Here is an 18432-nt window from a genome sequence, read left to right as displayed (position 1 = left end):
TTACCGAAGCTGTTGAAATGGACAAAGTTCAATACTACGAATACTATTCGCTATGCTGTGAGCCCTTCGGACTGGACGGCCACAAATCAGTAAGGACAAATTTACGCTCGATTAGCCATGGTCTCAAGAGCAAGTTTCATTCGAATAAAGTTCGGTGGATTACGGAAAAGATGAAAATCGGCATGAAGTGCATGATTAAGATTAACCAGAAGGCTCCCGTAACGGATCTTGCAGAAGGAATGGTGTTTGAGGAACAAGTTTCACCACTATCTTCGTTGGCGTCAGCAACCAAAGACAATCTTCCCGATTGAAAAAATAGATAGTATTAAGATGAAAATGTAAGTTATATACTGAATAATTGAATAAATAAAATTAAAAAAAATAATAATAATCTTATTTGTTCCATAGAAAAGAAAGAATCCCTTTTCAGTGTAATGAAAAATTGAGGCAGAAACAGTTTTTTTCAGTTTTTCTTAGCGGTGTAATTTTTCATGAAAAATATCATCCATTCCGACTTATACTTCACTAAAACCAATCCCATATCTTTTTTCAGATGTTTTAGAAAATTTGCAATTGCTTTGATAAAAAATCTTTGTTTTTCCGATGCTTCGATTGAAATATGGGTTTTCAAAGAAAAGGCTTATATGGTCATTTTCCACAAAATTGGCCATAACTCAAAAACGAAAAAAAAGTACATTTCAAAAATTTCAGCGAATAAAGCTTATGAATTTACCTTTTCATAAATATATTTTTGAAAGTTTCCACTAATTGGAACATAGTTTTTCCGGCTTTTCTTTACGAATTTTCTCAACGGTGGAAAATTTTGTGGAAAACTGTTTCCAGTTATTTTTTTTATTATTCCTGAGAAAATTTGCTTTCATTTTCATAAAAAACTTTGTTTCTACGATGCTTCGTTCTTGAGTTATGATTTTTCAAAGTAAGTAGTGTCAGAGGAAAACAAAAAAAAAATCCAACTGAGTTTTCCGGAAAAATAAGCGACCCTGAATTTTTCTCAATTTTTTTAATTGTGGGCTTCGTAGCCGTGCGGTTAGTGTCACCAGGCATTTAGCCGCATCGTGCTAGGGAGTGTGGGTTCGATTCCCGCCTCAGGCCGGTAAACTTTTCGTGAGGACTGTTTTCCGACTGTGCCACTGGGCGTTGCATGCTAGTCCGTTATCTAGTGTGGTGCTTCCTTCAAAGGTCATAAATGCCCACTGGAAGCATTAACGTGTCAGTGTATTAAAAAAAAAAAAATCATATACTGATGAGCCCTGCCTGTGGAAAAGTTTCATGAAAATCTGAGACCCTTCGGCCCACTTTGTACGGAAATAATAAAAAATCCCCTGTAGAATCTTATTCCTACTTAAAGATCCTCGCTTTTTTTTAATCCAGGAATGAACAGTAGTTGTTGAGAAATAGGACAAACATATGAGTGTTATTCTGCCGAAAATTAAGGTTTTATTTGGCTGAACATTAAGTCATTATTCGGCCGAATATTCGTTCGATCGAATAATAATATTTCCATAATTCGCTACATCTCTAGTTTTGCGGCATGACAGTTGATGTAAATTAATCATGCCATGGTATTGGAAGTGTTAACAGCCTTCTTAATAAATTCCTCCATTCATGGAGGATTCATTCATTCATTCATTTCTGGGGCAATTATCCCAGAGATTCCACCTTGAATTTCTTTAGGAATTCGTCCAAAGATTTCTTTCTCAAGAAAATCTCAGGCTACCATTTATTTCGCTAGTATACGGTCCAAGAGTTCCGTTTAGGACATTTTCAAGAATGCAAGCAGTAATTACTCCAGAGATGCCTTCGCTGCGATTACCTCCAAAAATTATGTTCAGGATTTCTTTAAGATTTTAACCATGAAGTTTTCTTAGAATACCAAACGCTTAAGCTAATATTTTGTATTAGTTTAAATTCATGTTTTTAGTTTATTGCACACCTCCAGATTTTAACTCATTTTTTTTATTAATTATGTTTTTCGTATACTTTTAAAAATGTCAGATAAGAAAAACTCCAGTGTCAAAAAACAATGCCTCATTGGGTTTTGTGGATGGATGAACAAATGAATTACCTGTTAATTGAGCAGGAAATATTGTCAAAATAGTTGCGATGTTTCCTAGAGATATAATTCAAAATGATAGGGGAAGGAGAGGTAAAATGAACACCTCAAGGATATAACCTTGCTTCTAATGGGAAAACGATGATTTTGTATAGTTCGATCGCACAACATCAAAAATAGAGATGTTAACTAACGCCGAGACGCCTATTAAGACTATGATAGCTAAATTTCTAAATGTTTTCATCGTCCCCTAAATATGATGGAAATGTTCATTTTTTCTGCACTATGCGGGTAAAATGAACAGTCAGGTTAGACAATCGCCAGATTCGACTGGTGACGAAATAAAAAGAAACATCGTCATCCAGTATAAGGTACCGTGGGGTAAGTGGATACAGCAAAATCAATAGTTAAATTCATTGTTATGTACAGCTAACGTGAATAATGTAACTCAAACTTTTTTCTGTGGATAACAAATAAGGGACTATTATATTTCAAATCGTCATTTATTTCGAATTTTCTGATTGTTATGTATTGAGTATGAGAGACTTAAAAATTTGCGCCAAATGATCCACTTGCACCACCATGGTGGGGTAAGTGGATCACCATTAAAAAAAATCTGTTCTCGAAACAAATGTAGTGTGATTATGTTTAATAAGAATGGTATTACCCTCGTTCAAGTTATTAGTGCTAGTAATGTTACATTTTAATACTTTAAAATTAAAAAGTATCTTTATTTAATCAAAATATAATAAAAAATATGTATATATTAGTTCATACTAATTTGACCAAAAAAAAACATTGTAACTAGAAAAAAATGGAGAAAATTCATCCATTTATACGCATATGTTATACAGAAGTATTGTAGGATTATTCCTAACGATGTTTTCGAAAAACACTTTTGATTTAAAAATATTAGTTACATTTACTTTTTAATAACAAACTGAAATCCTTCTATTTTATTTATGAATATATGTTTATCATCTGTCTAGAGCAATTTATATGGTCAAATAAGGTACGATACTATGCTTTCGATTGGAAAATTAGTATATTTTGCTCTTTTACAACTCAGCTTAGATAAACCACGAAAAGTTTCGTGTGAATTTTGAAATTATTATTTTTTTATTCCCGAAAGGTTAAAATAACTTCCAGGTGGATTAAATCAAATTTTCTATGGTCAATTTGACAAATTCAAGCTGGGAATGGAACAAAATAAAGAAAAACAACATTTGCGGATATTAAAGTTTTTTAAAATTCTCGTAAGCAGTCTGCCACTAAATGATAATTATGCTTGATCCACTTACCCCACCCCATTAAAAAGTAGAGTTAAGTGTACCATGTCCAATATTTGTATTTATTTATAAAAATGACATATTTTTCATTGTGATTCATTCAATTAGAACTGATATGCTCACCATGTGTCGAAAAAATAATAGAATTCGATTTTAGACAGAGATACAATGGATTTTTGATTGATGGAAAACAATTTTCAAATTAATTACTTTTTGCAGCTAACAAGTTTGTTTGTTTTAGTGTACGTGTAGTACCAGTTTTGCAATAGTATCAGTGTGGGCGTAAGAATATAACCTAGAACGAAGCAATGGTGCGAAAACATTCAACATATTCAAGTATTTATGCTTTATATTGACAAATGATCCACTTACCCCACTGATACACTTCCCCCACTGTACCTTAATAACTCTGGTCGTCGTCTCGTTAGAGTTCGTTTGTTCGATTCCAGACGCCTTTTGTTGTTTTGCGTTATTTTTTCAAAAAATGCTCATAATCTGTCGAAGACACGATTTATATTTTTAGTCAGCTCAGTGCTCCTGAACGAAAATTCATTAATAAAGAAGGAATCGTATTTGTCCGTCATGACGCCGAGCCTATGTGACTGCATCTCTGCGGCAGCCGGCAAATCGTCATCCGACGCTGATTGAGTGACGATGACGATGTTTTTTTTTTTTAGTTCCATTTGACGGCGACGATTGTCTACCCTGTGAACAGTTGTTGGTGATACAATGAACATCATACAGAATACGTGAGCAAAACAAAGAATTGTGAAAATTTTCATCACATTTCAGAAAGTACTTCTATAAATGGTTGTAACCCATTCGAGAAAAGTTCTTAAGGTATCGGATTTGACATCATATCATTACGATATTCACATAATTGGAAAACCTCAAAAGTTCCATGCCTACACACTAAACTCACTACGGTGAATTTCACCGTAATCTCAACAGCTGAACAGTTCGGTGAAATAAATTAACGGATTACGGTGATTTTTTATCGAATACTGTAAAAAGGGGGGCAAGTAGCGTAGAGAGCTACACTTCCACTTTAATAAGTGGATGGTCATGGGTGAAATTCCCAGCCCCTTCACAAAAAAACTAGTCCAGTTGCATTACGAGGCATCACCGTGGACGATGCACGGGCCCGCATCCAAACTGTGCTACGCTCGGAAAGCAACTGAGGGGAATGGCATTTCATCGTAGGCACCAGCCTACAACACATATTCAACACACCGGCAAATTGAACCAAGGCATGAACAATGGACTACGGATTTGGATGATCAAATGGAACCCCAGCCTGCAACTAGGCAATTCGGCATACCTACAACAACAGCAGCAGTTACGCGCTCTTCGCATCTTTCACTACAGAGGTCGAATACGATGCGCAATGACAACACAACTATGGGATACATCTATAATTAGATCGAAAGTTTCCACACAAGGCACAAAAACAATAAGTTGTGAATAGCCACGAAGCAAGTTAGCCTAGTGGTGCCCAACGGGACAAGAGGCTGAATAAATAAAGTTAAGAAAAAAAATACTGTAAAAATTTAACGTACTACGTTAATTTATTTCACCGAACTGTTCAGCTGTTGAGATTTCACAGGAATCCATAAAACAATTTAAGTGTATCAAATTACATCTGTCCTAAATGTTGAACGTGGTTTCCAAAATCCTAGGTTTTCTTCGATGTTTTAACCTAAGTCATAGTAGACCAAGTAACATTTTTCATATTTTGACAAAAATGGTGTTAAAGTCTAACACTTTTCAATTTTTTAACTCGTGGAAACTTTCCTTTCAATACTTCTACACCTATTTGGGTTACTTCCAAACAATATAATGTGAAATAATAATCATGGAAAAACCTAATTCAAACCTCTAATAGGACGATTTTTTGGTAGACGAAGTGAACTACAATTCTGAAATCAGTGACATTTTGATAGCTTGAAAATTGAAGCTTTGTTGGATCAGAGCATTGAACACCAGAAATATTCAAATATGTGTTCAGTCAGAGTGAACCAAGTGAAAATTTTAAGAGCCGACCAAAATATACAGGTCCAATGAGAAGGATATCTAGGATATCATATACAGACATGCATACTTCTATCTATCGCAGTTTACAACATTCTTCAAATCTGATCAAAGGGCAATGGAGCTTGAAAATTTTTTCATTCAATGACAGAATAATGCATTTTTACCATGTTTTTGACTTGGTCCACTCTGACTTAACGCCGACCGTTTATACTCTAAATAGTCTGGCGTGATAGAAAAAAAAAATCATAGAAAATTGTTTTTCATGCGTAACAAGCTCGATATTCATTTTACCACCCCGTCCTCTAATGAACAGTGGTTTTCGACCTGCTACCCGCAAGCTGCATGAGGCTTTCATGATCCATAACTGCGGTTTGTAATTTGGTACAGCACACAAATGAGCTTCATATCAATTTAATGTGAAATTACACTCAACATAATCCAAACGTCATAGCTACGTGAAAAAACACGTAGATTCCTACAAATGAATTTTGCCTGCCTTTACCTGATTAAGGTAACATTCACCGAACTACTGATAAACATGAAATGAAGCTCCAATCATTTCCACTGCGGTTCACCTATCCATCTCACGTGAAAATAACGTACTTGCCTTGATTCATTCTGTTCGTATTCATTCTCTAATTCATCCTGTATTGTGATGGAGTGTGAACATGGTGTCAGTAGGAAAACAAACTGCCACCCATCAATAAGTAGATATTTTGATGAGCAATTTCCTCTCTTGCTGAAAGCTAAGCGTAAGTGAATCGTCTCCATTCCACATTATTTAATATTCTAGTTGTATTTATGATTCTTGCGGTATTTGTCTACTCGTACAGGAATGACGGCCGCAAATACCTGGTAAGGAAACCGTTTGCAATTGCATCGAGGCCAGAGTTCACACCCATTTAACAACTTTGATTCAAAGTTGTCTCGAAACAGCAACGAGTTAATGAAGCATCGAATGTGTTTACCCAAATTAACAACGAGAATTCTTAATACAATGAAAGCAAAGCAAATTCAATTTATATCGATTTTTATTCAATATCACAGGAAACAAACTGTAGGTGCCAACAAATCCCTTGATGAAAAATACGAAAAAAACACGTAGCTCTTATGTGGTTCTCCGGTGGGATAAAGGAAATTCATTCGTTCATCGGTTCATTTTCCTTCACCTATAATTCCCGTAAGAGCTACGTGAAAAGTACGATGGAAAAAAACCACGTATGTTTTCACGTAACAATGACGTTTGGATTATTTTGAGTGTAGTTTATTTGTGTCTAAGAAAATGAGCTAATATGTTATAAATCGGGTCATTTGGCATGAAGCCGTTTGACATAAGATCATTGGCATAGCGCTATTAGGGATAAAGAACATTTGAGGGCCTTCCTTAGCCTAGTGGTAAAGTCCGTGGCTACCAAGCAAAGTCATGCTGGATGTGTATAGGTTCGATTCCCTGTGGGTCCATGATATTTTCGTAATGAAAATTTTCTGAGCATAAAGTATCATCGTGCCTGCAAAGAAAGCTCTCAGTTAATAACTGTGGAAGTGCTCATAAGAACACTAAGCTGAGAAACATGTTCTGTCCCAGTGGGGATGTAATACCAAGAAGAAGAAGACATGTGGCATAACAGTTTTTCATGAAGAATAGGCATACTTTTAAAGAAGGGGTATAATTCTGGTTATGCCACATGATCGTTATGCCAAATGACCCGCTCCCTTATAAATCAACCGAAATTCGCAAAAGCCCGCTATGAAGTAGTAGTATATTGCTCTGCATCCACGAGATCTAGCCTAGAGTTCTCAGGATCTTGCTTAGGATTCAGATAAACAAAAAAGATAAAAGATTGACATCTGCCAGAGTTCGCCATGATCACAGGGTTTGACGGTGCCAAAGTAGAAGGTGCACCATAATAATAGCCGTCTGTGAAACATATCACCTTCCCAATACTTTGGCACACCTCTAACAGTTCATGATTTATCATGAAACGGCTGCATTCAGGCGGAGGATCTGTTAATATGATTCGGCATATTATCAGGTCCTCTTCGAACGGAGGGACCGCCAGGGCTCAGTAGTTACTTATAAACTAGTGCTGGTTGTTAATGTTTCAGTCCGTTTACACGAGCTGTACAATCCTTTGTACTAATCAGTAATGGTGGTTAAGTTTCAAAGCCAACGTGTGATCAATCGTTTTATAATGCAACATAAGAATGGATGTTTGATGAAACTGTAAGTTACACTCGTCGTTATAAAATAAGTGATTAAATAAATAAGTGCTAATAACGATATTTGAAGAAAATTATGGTGATGAAAATGGCATTAGAAGTGATTGTGACAGTTTTGTTTAAAGCACGTACATAATGATGATAATATGAACCCTACTAGTTTATTGATGGTTATAATACATTCTGTAATCATTTCTCTGAATTCGTGATAAAAGTGACAACAAATGCAGTAGAATTGATCGAAGTGATTTTATTTTTTCTGTAACTTTTTTAATCGTAGTTCGATTATCTTTCAATTATTTATTAATGATAACAGATGGAAAATGGTAATAAAAATGAATTATGAAAGTATTGTGACGTTATTGTGATAAAAATTGTAGTTGTGATAGTGAAGTGATAAAACGGAAAGTATACATATATGATGTGTATTACGGAAGTTAATGAGTGATAATCGGTGGTATAAGTGACTGATGAAATGAAATGGGGAATGAGGAGCTTTTAATAAAACTATTACGTTCTTCACTTCAACCACTTTAGTAGCATTTCAGGTCTTATCATAGTTTTATAGTAGTCTGGAATACTAGACTTCGAAACTACGGCAAGGGCTGATTGCTGCTAGGGTACACAGTGACCATTTGAGCAACATTACTTAGTCTGTGTGATGAACGTAATAGAGGCTTATAAAGGCAAATGTAGGGAAGGAGCTTAGGGTAGATTAAAAGTCCCAGTACTACCCCTATCGCTACTGACAAAAAAAAAAAAAAAGACAACTGCCAGAGTTTGCCTGGAAAAGTCTCTAAGGACTTCCCAGACTACTGCTGAAAATTCACAAATACCGCTGTTAACCTATTCAGAGTTGTCAAGAATTTGCCAGAATTCCTCAAAATACAACCAGAAATCTTTCCGCTACAAATTCACAGGACGCGTTAAATATCTTGGGATGTTCTTAGGATGTCATTAGGAAGCGCTAAATTTCGCGCAGCGTCCTTAATAACCAATTATACATCCTCAGGATCTCGCAAGCAATTCTTAAGGTAAAACACGTCGGAAACCAAACATGGCTGTTACAATTGCCGGCTCACGATTTCAAAGGCACTAATCTGCAGAACGAACACGAAGTCGATCTTCTAATGTTGAACTTCTAACTAAAAAGAAATATATATAGAACCGCTGAGGATGACCGAATGCAATATGTAGTAGGTCGAAACGTTTGGTAAATGCTACGGTTTAAGTTAATTTCACCAAAAAAAGGCGATGAAATCATCAATAAATTCATACAAACGGTGATGATCATGCTAAAAGAAAAGTATTGTATTGATGAAATATTGCTTCTATTTCAACAAAAATACCAATTTTATTACACGAGTTCCGGGTTTTGTCGGGATAAGCTTCAATTTTTGTTCTGAATCCCGGGACAACCAAAATAGTCGGTTAATGAAGTAATTACCGGAGTAAAAGATGGAAGAAGTGGTGGAAATTTTCTGGATAAATTCTGAAATAATAGCTTAGAAATTTTTCAGGGTGATTCCTGTGGAAACTTGTTGTGTTTCCTGGAGTATATTACGGAGAAATTCCTATGAAAAATTCCAGGAGGAATTTCTAGACGAATTCCTGGGAGAATTGAGGAAAATCTGTAGAAACATTTCTGGAGAGGCTGTCTAATGGTATTTTGAAAGAGATTTTATAAAGATTTGCATTAAAATGAAGAGCAGACCTGCTATCAGCCCTGACTGCTGTGAATAATTATTAGGCAATTATACTCACATGATCACCGTAGTTCCTTCCCGAGAATAGCCCCGCACCGCCAACCAATCCACACAACACATTCGAAGTAATACTGCCGTACAGGTTAGTGGTGTTCATCACATCGAACTGGTGCGGATTGGACACCAGCTGCATGCAGCAGTTATCGATGATCATATCATTGTGCTGGATGTCTGGATAGTCCTTGGCAACCTCCCGGGCGACGCTCAGGAACAGCCCATCGGCCAGCTTCATGATGTTGGCCTTGTGGATGGTGGTCACCTTCTTCCGGTTGTTGGCCCGGGCAAACTCAAACGCATACCGTGCCACCCGAGCCGCGTTCTCCACCGTGACCACCTTCATGCTCTCGACCACTCCCCTCACGCTCTCGTGCTCCAACATGGCATACTCGCCCTCGGTGTTCTGCCGAATGATCACCACGTCCACATTCTGGTGATGGGCGGGAATCGCGTTGAACGACTTGCAGTGCAACACATTCACATACAAGTCCAGCTCGTTTCGGAGGGCCACATTACGGGAAATGATCCCGGTGGCTTCCGATTTGGTTTCGATGTTTCCCTTCAGGGCGACGCCATTTCGCTTGATCGAGGTGATGGCATACTCCAGGTCATCGTTACCCTCGCTGGCCGGGTCAATGTCCACCACTTCGAAATCAACCGGCACTCCGGCAAACCGGAACACCTCCTTGACGTAGTTCATCAGTTCCGGACCGATGCCACCGCCCGGAAGCATCGTGACCGTGTGCCGTCCTCCATAGTGGGCCTTGGGGATCTTTTCGACCTTGCGCTGCAGTGGGTTCTTATGTTGCAGCTCGAATGCGGACGCCGCACATCCCTACAAAACATAAAGAACGCAAACCCCCGCCAGGGGAAGAGATCATTTGAAGGTGAACTCCGGCAGGAAAAACACCCAACAGGCAAAACGAAATTATGTAACTTTTTCGAGGGCCTTGTGCTGAGGTACTTACGCGTTTGATGATTGGAGTTACCACATCCTGGCTGAGGCGGAACAAACGGAGAGCCATACTGCTTCTTTACGATTCTGTTTGCAAACCGGCGGAAGTTCAAGTACAAAATCCGGCGAAGGAAAATCAAACTTCTCACTTCTCTTCACTCTGGACAGTATCGGAATGGAAAACGAAAACACCGCGATGTGCTGCGACGAGTTTTTGTGTGGGAGAATCGGCGATTCGCGAGCAGACGAACGGAAAGCGAATGACAGTATGAAGAGAAACAGCGACGAAAACATTGCATGTTTTTGACGTTACTTCTTTCGCTGTCATTCTTCCGCAAACATGCAGGGATAGGAATGTGGCCAAGTGGAGCTTCTTAAGTTAAGGTGCACCGCAGACAGACGTTTAAGGTGAAGATGCATCGAAGCCAAACCTCGAATTTTCAAGAGCACAAATCTGGAGAACCAAACACCCGTTTGAGCTGAAAACTTAATCGATTGATCACCACCAGCTAGTGACCAGTGAGTAGCATTTTCAGCACAAACGGTTGTCTGGTTGTCTAGATTTGTGCTCTTGAAAATTCGAGGTTTGGCTTCGATGCATCTTCACGTTAAAGCTAAGTATGCTGTTCCGCTCAAGAAAAGTAAAGAAATTCCTTGACTGAAGGCTAAGGGTCTGTCTCAATTGCGTTGTTAAAATGAGTCCGAACTTAAACTTGACAGTTCGGAAATTATTTCCTTTCTGATTTCGATCTGTCAAAAATAAGTCTGCTCCAGAGGAGACTTATTTTTGACAGATCGACAATTATTTCTCTAGTTCGTGTTTGTTGTTATGGATGCGGTTTACGTTTTTGGTCCCGCTTCGGTCCGACCTCCCAGCTGCACCAAGGAACTACTGTAAGTTAGAAAATGCAATTCGCCTGATTTATCTCGGTATCCATGCATGATAAATATCCTACTTCGGAAGCAGGGTGCATGAAAGCGCATCCGGATGCGAATCGAATGCATCACATCCGAAGTTAGGTATCTAGTATATATTCCGAGGAAAAATCAACTTCGGAGAAAAAACCGTTTCTAAATTTTGACCGCGTCCAAAATCTGATGCTTCCGTGTGTGGTGTGAAGGTTGTTCAATCCGGATGGTCACACAGAAAATTTCTGTGTTGGCCGAAACAAATAGTTGCAGGGCTGTTAGCGAGTCACTTCTCACCTGTTAACTAAAAATTCACTATTTTGCAACTAAAAGTCACGTATCTAGGTAAATGATTCACAGATTGTTGCTATTTTAGACACATTAACTTTGTTAATTTGGACATTGAAAGGCCTGAAAGGTAGGGATTTTTGGTCTTTCTGGAAAGCTTCAGGTGTTGCTGTCGAAAAGTCCGAATGTTTTTTCGGGGCTCTTTGAGGAATTGTTGATGCCAATCCGGACAAATTTTAGAAAACAATTCTAACATTCATTTTTGTTTTTAGGCATTCTTTTGGGTAAAAGCTTGTAATTTTGAAATCACTTGTTAATCTCTATCTTGATCATTTAAGTCCATAGAAATAAATACGTGGGGCAAACCCACCTTGCCCCACCCAGTTATTAGGCCTTGACTAATCGGGGATTTAATCCACTTCTGTTATTCCTTTATGTGTTGATCATCGTCACCTAGCTGATCGGTTTTCATTGCATAATTTTTCGTCAAGAGTTGGACAGCTTCGTGGTCTTCGGCAATGTTCTTCATAATAAAATTACAGATAAATGAGCGTCATCTGACGACATTTATTTGCAAAAACAAACTTTTAACGGCTTGCGCTAAATTACAGTTTCACATTCAAATGGGACCTAAAAAGTGGGATGGATTAAGAATCAGAATTTCATCCCACACTAATGATTCATTCGAAAAGCTGTTAGGGGGGAGGATGTATCAAAATTCAAAATATTTCTTACGAGAAAGGGAGGACATGAAATCTTATGTAAGACTCCCTAGAGAATTAAAAAAAAAAGTTAGTTGTTTTCGCTCAAATTGAAAAATCTTTTGTGAAAAACTTTTCACGGCATCCAGCAAGTGTCGTGTAGTGATAGATTTTCAAGAATTTTGATTCAATTTTGGATAAAAAAGACTGGTTTAGAAGATTTGTAAAATGTTGACGTTTATGTTCCTCTTTAAGGTATTAACAATATTTGCCCTCTCAAAAGTTTTGCGCTCACGCTGGCTATGCAATAGTATAGCATAAAACAGTAAAGATCAGCAGCCACTAACTTGTAAAAGCAGAAAATTAATAGATTTAAAAAACTCTCTTTCAAACAAATTTTTGTTGATATTACGAATCCGGTAGAAATAAGGACAAAAACATTTTTTCAAATTATTTTATTCTTATTGTCTGAGCGTCGCAACTAATATGGGATTAGTGCACTTTGTTCTTAAAAAATCGTAAAGAATGCAGCGCCACGCTTGAATCATTTGATTTCGAAACGCGGCAAGATGAGGCGCGTCGCGAGTGTGTCGTGCGCTGTCCGGTTTGGTGACGATACGACAATATTTTGTTTTGAAATTTCCTGAATCGGCAACGATTGCGAATTGGACCAGACAAAAATTAAATTTGACAGTTCATTGATTAATTGGAGGGGAAATAATTTTCGAACTGTCAAATTTAAGTTCGGACTAATTTTAATAACGCAATTGAGACAGACCCTAAGTAGCCCGTCATTCGTTTTGGCAACAATGATGACTTTACAGCATGCATTTCAAAGTGATAAAACTCAGCCTTGATAGTTTATATTTACTTGAAAAAGTATCACTGTACGCGCTAACATGCATAAAGTATGCTGATACTTTTTCAACTGTGTCAGTGCAAAACTAACTGGTTTTCTTTGATTCGAAATCGTGAGATGAATTAACTACAATCATCAACGACGCGTACAAATTTCAATGACGGCCTACTTCGCCTGAATGGGTCAAGAAATTTCCCACAGAGAGCTCCATTTGAAATGACATTTATTCTCAACTGCGTACTGCGATCAGAAAAATGTGATGTTCTGGACCATTTCTGGGAAGACATGTTCCACGCATCGAGATAGGCGATTCCTTTTCTTGTTAGTAGCAAACCTGCCTTTATGCAGGAACATATTTATTCAAAACTAGTGGTTTCGGCAAACTTCGTCTTGCCATCAAGTAGGCTGTTGAAAAACGCTATGCAAGTCCCGTGTAGAAAATGTCAGATTAGTTTTCTCCCGTTTTCCACACTATCCCGAAGACTTTCCTAAACTTTTTCTTCGCACAAACAAGTCGGAGCTCAGGACGAATTCAACAGTGAAAGAAACATGTAAGTCCAATCACCCGTTTTCAAGCCATTTCTTGACATACAAACATCATTCCATTTTTATTTATATAGATTCCTGTGTAAATTCTACCGTGGCGTCACCTAGGGAGCAAATTGCTGCAGCACAGTGACAGTTCGTAAAAGCACGTGGCTTCATCTTCTCGCTTACCACCCAGTCCACCACCCACTGAACAAAAATATCAAAACAATCTCGCGAAACATTACTAAAGACCTATATGTACATATGAGAGATTCTTTCCTCTCTTGCTCTCTTTCGATTATAACAGTGGAATGCTAGAGCTTTTGGGAAGTTTTTCACTACAGATCGAAAGGCAATTTCCTTGACTAGCGTTTCATACAAAACACGCAACAGAAGAGGTTAATGTGACTCAGTTATTGATCAGAGAGAAAGTAAACAAAGAGAGCTTCTCATTTGTACATAGTTCCTTTAGTAATGTTTTGCGAGCAATCACTTTAAGAATGATTCACACAATAGACCATTTCCGTGAAATTTTTTTATTGGCTTATATGCTTTCTGTCAATTTCTCGCATAATCTGAGATAACGCCCTAAAAGCCATTGGAAGCCACGTGTGTAGCTCGTTGTTTCTGAGCAAATAAATGAATAAGCATCCAAACCAACACCACTGACAGGTAGAGAATGATCCTTTCTTCAACATAGTGTTATTAAATAACATGTAATTCCATTCAAATGCTCAGAAACGATGTGCTACACACAGGGTTACCAATGGCTTTTAGGGCGAGATCATAAGTTATGCGAGATTTACTGAACAAACTTTCCTAAGGAACCGATATGTTTTGGAGCCTTTATCTATTAGAAAACAATGAAAAACTTGCGGCACGTTAGTTCACCCCTCGGTCCCCTACAATTTGTTTCACCTCGAAAAAATGCAGACCCCCTTTTCCCCTATGGTTTTGTCACCAAGCTGTGGTGAATTTATGATCAGCTGGCATGACCAGATGATTTTTGTTTATGTTTTCATTCATCACAATGGGCTCCGTTGCGGTTTCGCTATCTCCTTCCTCCACGGTTCCTGACATCTCCGTTAACACCGCGGAAAGCACCTTCATCGTTTCGGCCGGTTATGACCGCATCCGGCGAACACTACACGATTCTGCAACGCAAGGATTGTAGTCAACAGATGCCTGATGTCTCTGTTTTGTGCTGACGATGTTTGAATAAGCCGGAAGCTTCCCGACATGAGGCAGCAGCAGCTGCTCAAAGTTTCCTTGCGCTACTACTACAGGAAGACCTGAATCGGGTTGGGGTTGAAACTGTTATAGGGTCCTAAAGCCCTGTCCTAATTTTAGTACCAAACGCTTAAGTTTAGGCCAGAAATGCATGTTTACTCAATTTTTAAATGGTTTTGATTGGTTTAATCCCCAAAAACATTTTTAACGGTTTTTGAAACTTTGTCACACCCCTTGGCTTAAACTCAAATTTTTGGGTATATTTTGTTTTCCGTGTTTCTTCCGAAATGTCAGATAGGAACAACCCCAGTGTTAAAACTAAAAGCCCTAAAAAAAAACAAAAAAAAAACTGTAGAGAAAGTGAACGTCAAACATGATCAAAACTGTCAAGGTCCATATTTGAAACCATTTTTAAAATTAAAGTTTAAATATGTTATAGTCGTTATTTGAGCTGGAATAATTGCTAAAGTATTTGCAAGAACATGCTCTTTCGTATTGTAAAGTAAAAACAAGAATTCATTAAAAAATTTAGGACCCAATTTAGAACGGGTTGTACTAGTTCCAACCTGGTTCAAAAACGTTTGTTTGAATGGTTTCAGGTTAGTTTTGTTGGCGCTCCTGTTTGGGGCGCCCTGACCGGGATCACGGTCAGTTTGAGCGCGCACCTAATTTGACGTTTCCAAATGTAAACAAGCATCCCAATGCAGGGGTGGAATCGAAAATCTGTTGAAAACTCACCACGCTGATACCCATAGGGTGGAACCAACTGTGCCGCATCTCGAATTATTTTTCAAAATGTGGTGAGTATCCATGTTTTCAAAAATTCATAAGAAAATTAGGAGTGCATATAAATAAAATCGGAAAGCGTTAATATTCATTAAAAATGATTGTTCTTCTTCTTCTTTCTAGTGTTACGTCCCAACTGGGACAAAGCCTGCTTCTCAGCTTAGTGTTCTTATAAGCACTTCCACAGTTATTAACTAAGAGCTTTCTATGCCAATTGACCATTTTTGCATGTGTATATCGTGTGGCAGGTACGAAGATACTCTATGCCCTGGGGAGTCGAGAAAATTTCCAACCCGAAAAGTTCCTCGACCGGTGGGATTCGAACCCACGACCCTCAGCTTGGTCTTGCTGAATAGCTGCGCGTTTACCGCTACGGCTATCTGGGCCCCTTTTGTCTTTCAAAGAAAAATACAAAAAACTGGGGGTTAGATCTAACGGAAATGGTCTATTGTGATACTTTCACGCCAATTTATTTTACATGAGTAACAATCATTTAAGGGTGTTATATTGGCATGAATCTGCGAGTAAAATAAATGCTAACTTGTGTTAAAAATTACAATGGATTTAATTGACTTTTACATGAGAAATTAGATCCAAAAGGGAACATCATCCACCCAGCGCAAAAAAGGTGCATAGTTTTTAGTGTTGAGCAAAGGGCTGTGGGTAATGTGATGGATTTTACCTGGATTTTACTAACTAAGATTCTACCCCATTACCCCGAATGCCATTTCCCCGATTGCCATCACCCCGAATTCCATTACCCCGAATTCCATCACCCCGAATTTACAATTATCATGACATGATGATATTGATGACACTGATAAAAATCCACACGCTCGATCTGTGTGTTTAAAATTATGGATCGATTCATGAACGTCCATAAGGATTTGCTATGATTTTCTTGCAAACTTCGTGTGTGTTACACATTAAATTCCTGTGTTTTGCTTCATGGATTGATTCATCAACTGACAACAGGGATTCCATATTTTTTCCACATAAGTTCCCGGAGCTTTCTCTTCAGATTCGTATGTGTCAACCTATGGACGCATAGATCATCACTCCAACACGGATTCAGTGTGTTTTGCTTATGGTTATCTTGTGTCATAATCATCATGTTCAAGTTGGTCGATTCATTGATTTGCGCAATGAGATTGTTATGATGAAATCCATGAGCTATGCTATCGATTTCCATGTTCAAAGCTTCTAAATTATTTGTGATCAACCCATGGGATGCATAGTGAACTGAATTGCGGTTGGACCTCGTGTCGAACGACAGTCATCATCATGCTTCCAAAGAGAAGAAGCAAATTTTGAAGCTGAAAGTGTTAGATGAAAATTTGTGAATTCGATTTTTCTTTTATTAGTGAAGTCGACCGATATACGAGAGTTCTACCTTTCTATAAGAAAACATTGATTATAATGTATAGTTTAGTAGAAAAATCGGATTCCACTAACAGATTTTCCTGGCTTTCAGTTTCGAAAAAAATGGAATATGCTTATCCCTGGCTTCCCAAATTATGGATTTGCGGCGCCCGCTTGTTGCTGGCTCACGGGTTTGAAAAAAAAATCAAGAGAGCTTGCGACAAGCAGAGGAGCCTCGGATCCATATTTTGGGGAGCAAAAGTTTTTCTACCAAATTTCTTCTTTCAGTCCCTTGACATTTATGTTCTATCACACATGACTATCTAAAGCTACTACATTTCGAATTCAATAAGCAAATCAGTTGGTTTTCATGATTTAATATTTGGAAATTCATGTTTGTTTCACATGACAACCTAATATTGATACACATGTTATTATACCGTGAAATCAATGATGAAATCCATATGGCTACCACACTCAAATCATATGGTTTTTCTCATTGCGCAAATCTATAAGTAAAACACACGACCTTGACGTGTAGATTTTTCTCAGTGGACATTTCCCCGCGATATTGGAATTCGGGGTAATGTCATTCGGGGTGATGGGACGTTCGGGGTTTTGGAATTCGGGGTAATAGCGTTCAGGTTAATGGCATTCGGGGTAATGCACTGAGAAAAATCTACACGTCAAGGTCGTGTGTTTTACTTATAGATTTGCGCAATGAGAAAAACCACATGATTTGAGTGTGGTAGCCATATGGATTTCATCATTGATTTCACGGTATAATAACATGTGTATCAATATTAGGTTGTCATGTGAAACAAACATGAATTTCCAAATATTAAATCATGAAAACCAACTGATTTGCTTATTGAATTCGAAATGTAGTAGCTTTAGATAGTCATGTGTGATAGAACATAAATGTCAAGGGACTGAAAGAAGAAATTTGGTAGAAAAACTTTTGCTCCCCAAAATATGGATCCGAGGCTCCTCTGCTTGTCGCAAGCTCTCTTGATTTTTTTTTCAAACCCGTGAGCCAGCAACAAGCGGGCGCCGCAAATCCATAATTTGGGAAGCCAGGGATAAGCATATTCCATTTTTTTCGAAACTGAAAGCCAGGAAAATCTGTTAGTGGAATCCGATTTTTCTACTAAACTATACATTATAATCAATGTTTTCTTATAGAAAGGTAGAACTCTCGTATATCGGTCGACTTCACTAATAAAAGAAAAATCGAATTCACAAATTTTCATCTAAGGGTGCTGCCATAGTAAACGCGTCTTGCGATGCGTACGCGTGTGCGAGCCCGCAAAGCAGAATATCAACAATAGGAAATCCTTTGATCGCATCGCGTTCGCGGACGCGGACGCGTTACTATGGCCGCACCGTAACACTTTCAGCTTCAAAATTTGCTTCTTCTCTTTGGAAGCATGA

The 18432-nt window shown here is 38.1% G+C and overlaps 1 protein-coding gene across 5 annotated transcripts in view; it reads right to left on the bottom strand.

Annotated features, from left to right (window-relative positions):
* LOC5573976 (isocitrate dehydrogenase [NAD] subunit gamma, mitochondrial) overlaps window positions 1-10602 on the bottom strand; it is an 84736-nt gene extending 74134 nt beyond the window's left edge. For 3 of the 5 annotated variants that reach the window (XM_001654969.2, XM_021855953.1, XM_001654968.2), the window contains exons 1-2: window positions 10349-10600; window positions 9382-10215 (exon numbers count right to left, since the gene is read on the bottom strand). In XM_001654969.2, coding sequence (XP_001655019.1) covers window positions 9382-10215; window positions 10349-10405 — 891 coding nt within the window. In that variant the 5' untranslated portion in view covers window positions 10406-10600. Of the gene's footprint in view, window positions 1-9381; window positions 10216-10348 lie in introns of all 5 variants that reach the window. The other 2 variants (XM_001654971.2, XM_001654970.2) reach the window with 1 other exon arrangement.
* Between the last annotated feature and the right edge of the window lie 7830 nt (window positions 10603-18432).

This window comes from Aedes aegypti, chromosome 3 (assembly GCF_002204515.2).
Source record: "Aedes aegypti strain LVP_AGWG chromosome 3, AaegL5.0 Primary Assembly, whole genome shotgun sequence".
Taxonomy (NCBI): domain Eukaryota; kingdom Metazoa; phylum Arthropoda; class Insecta; order Diptera; family Culicidae; genus Aedes; species Aedes aegypti.
Note: the sequence above shows the minus strand (reverse complement) of the source record. Positions and strands in the feature narration are given on the sequence as shown.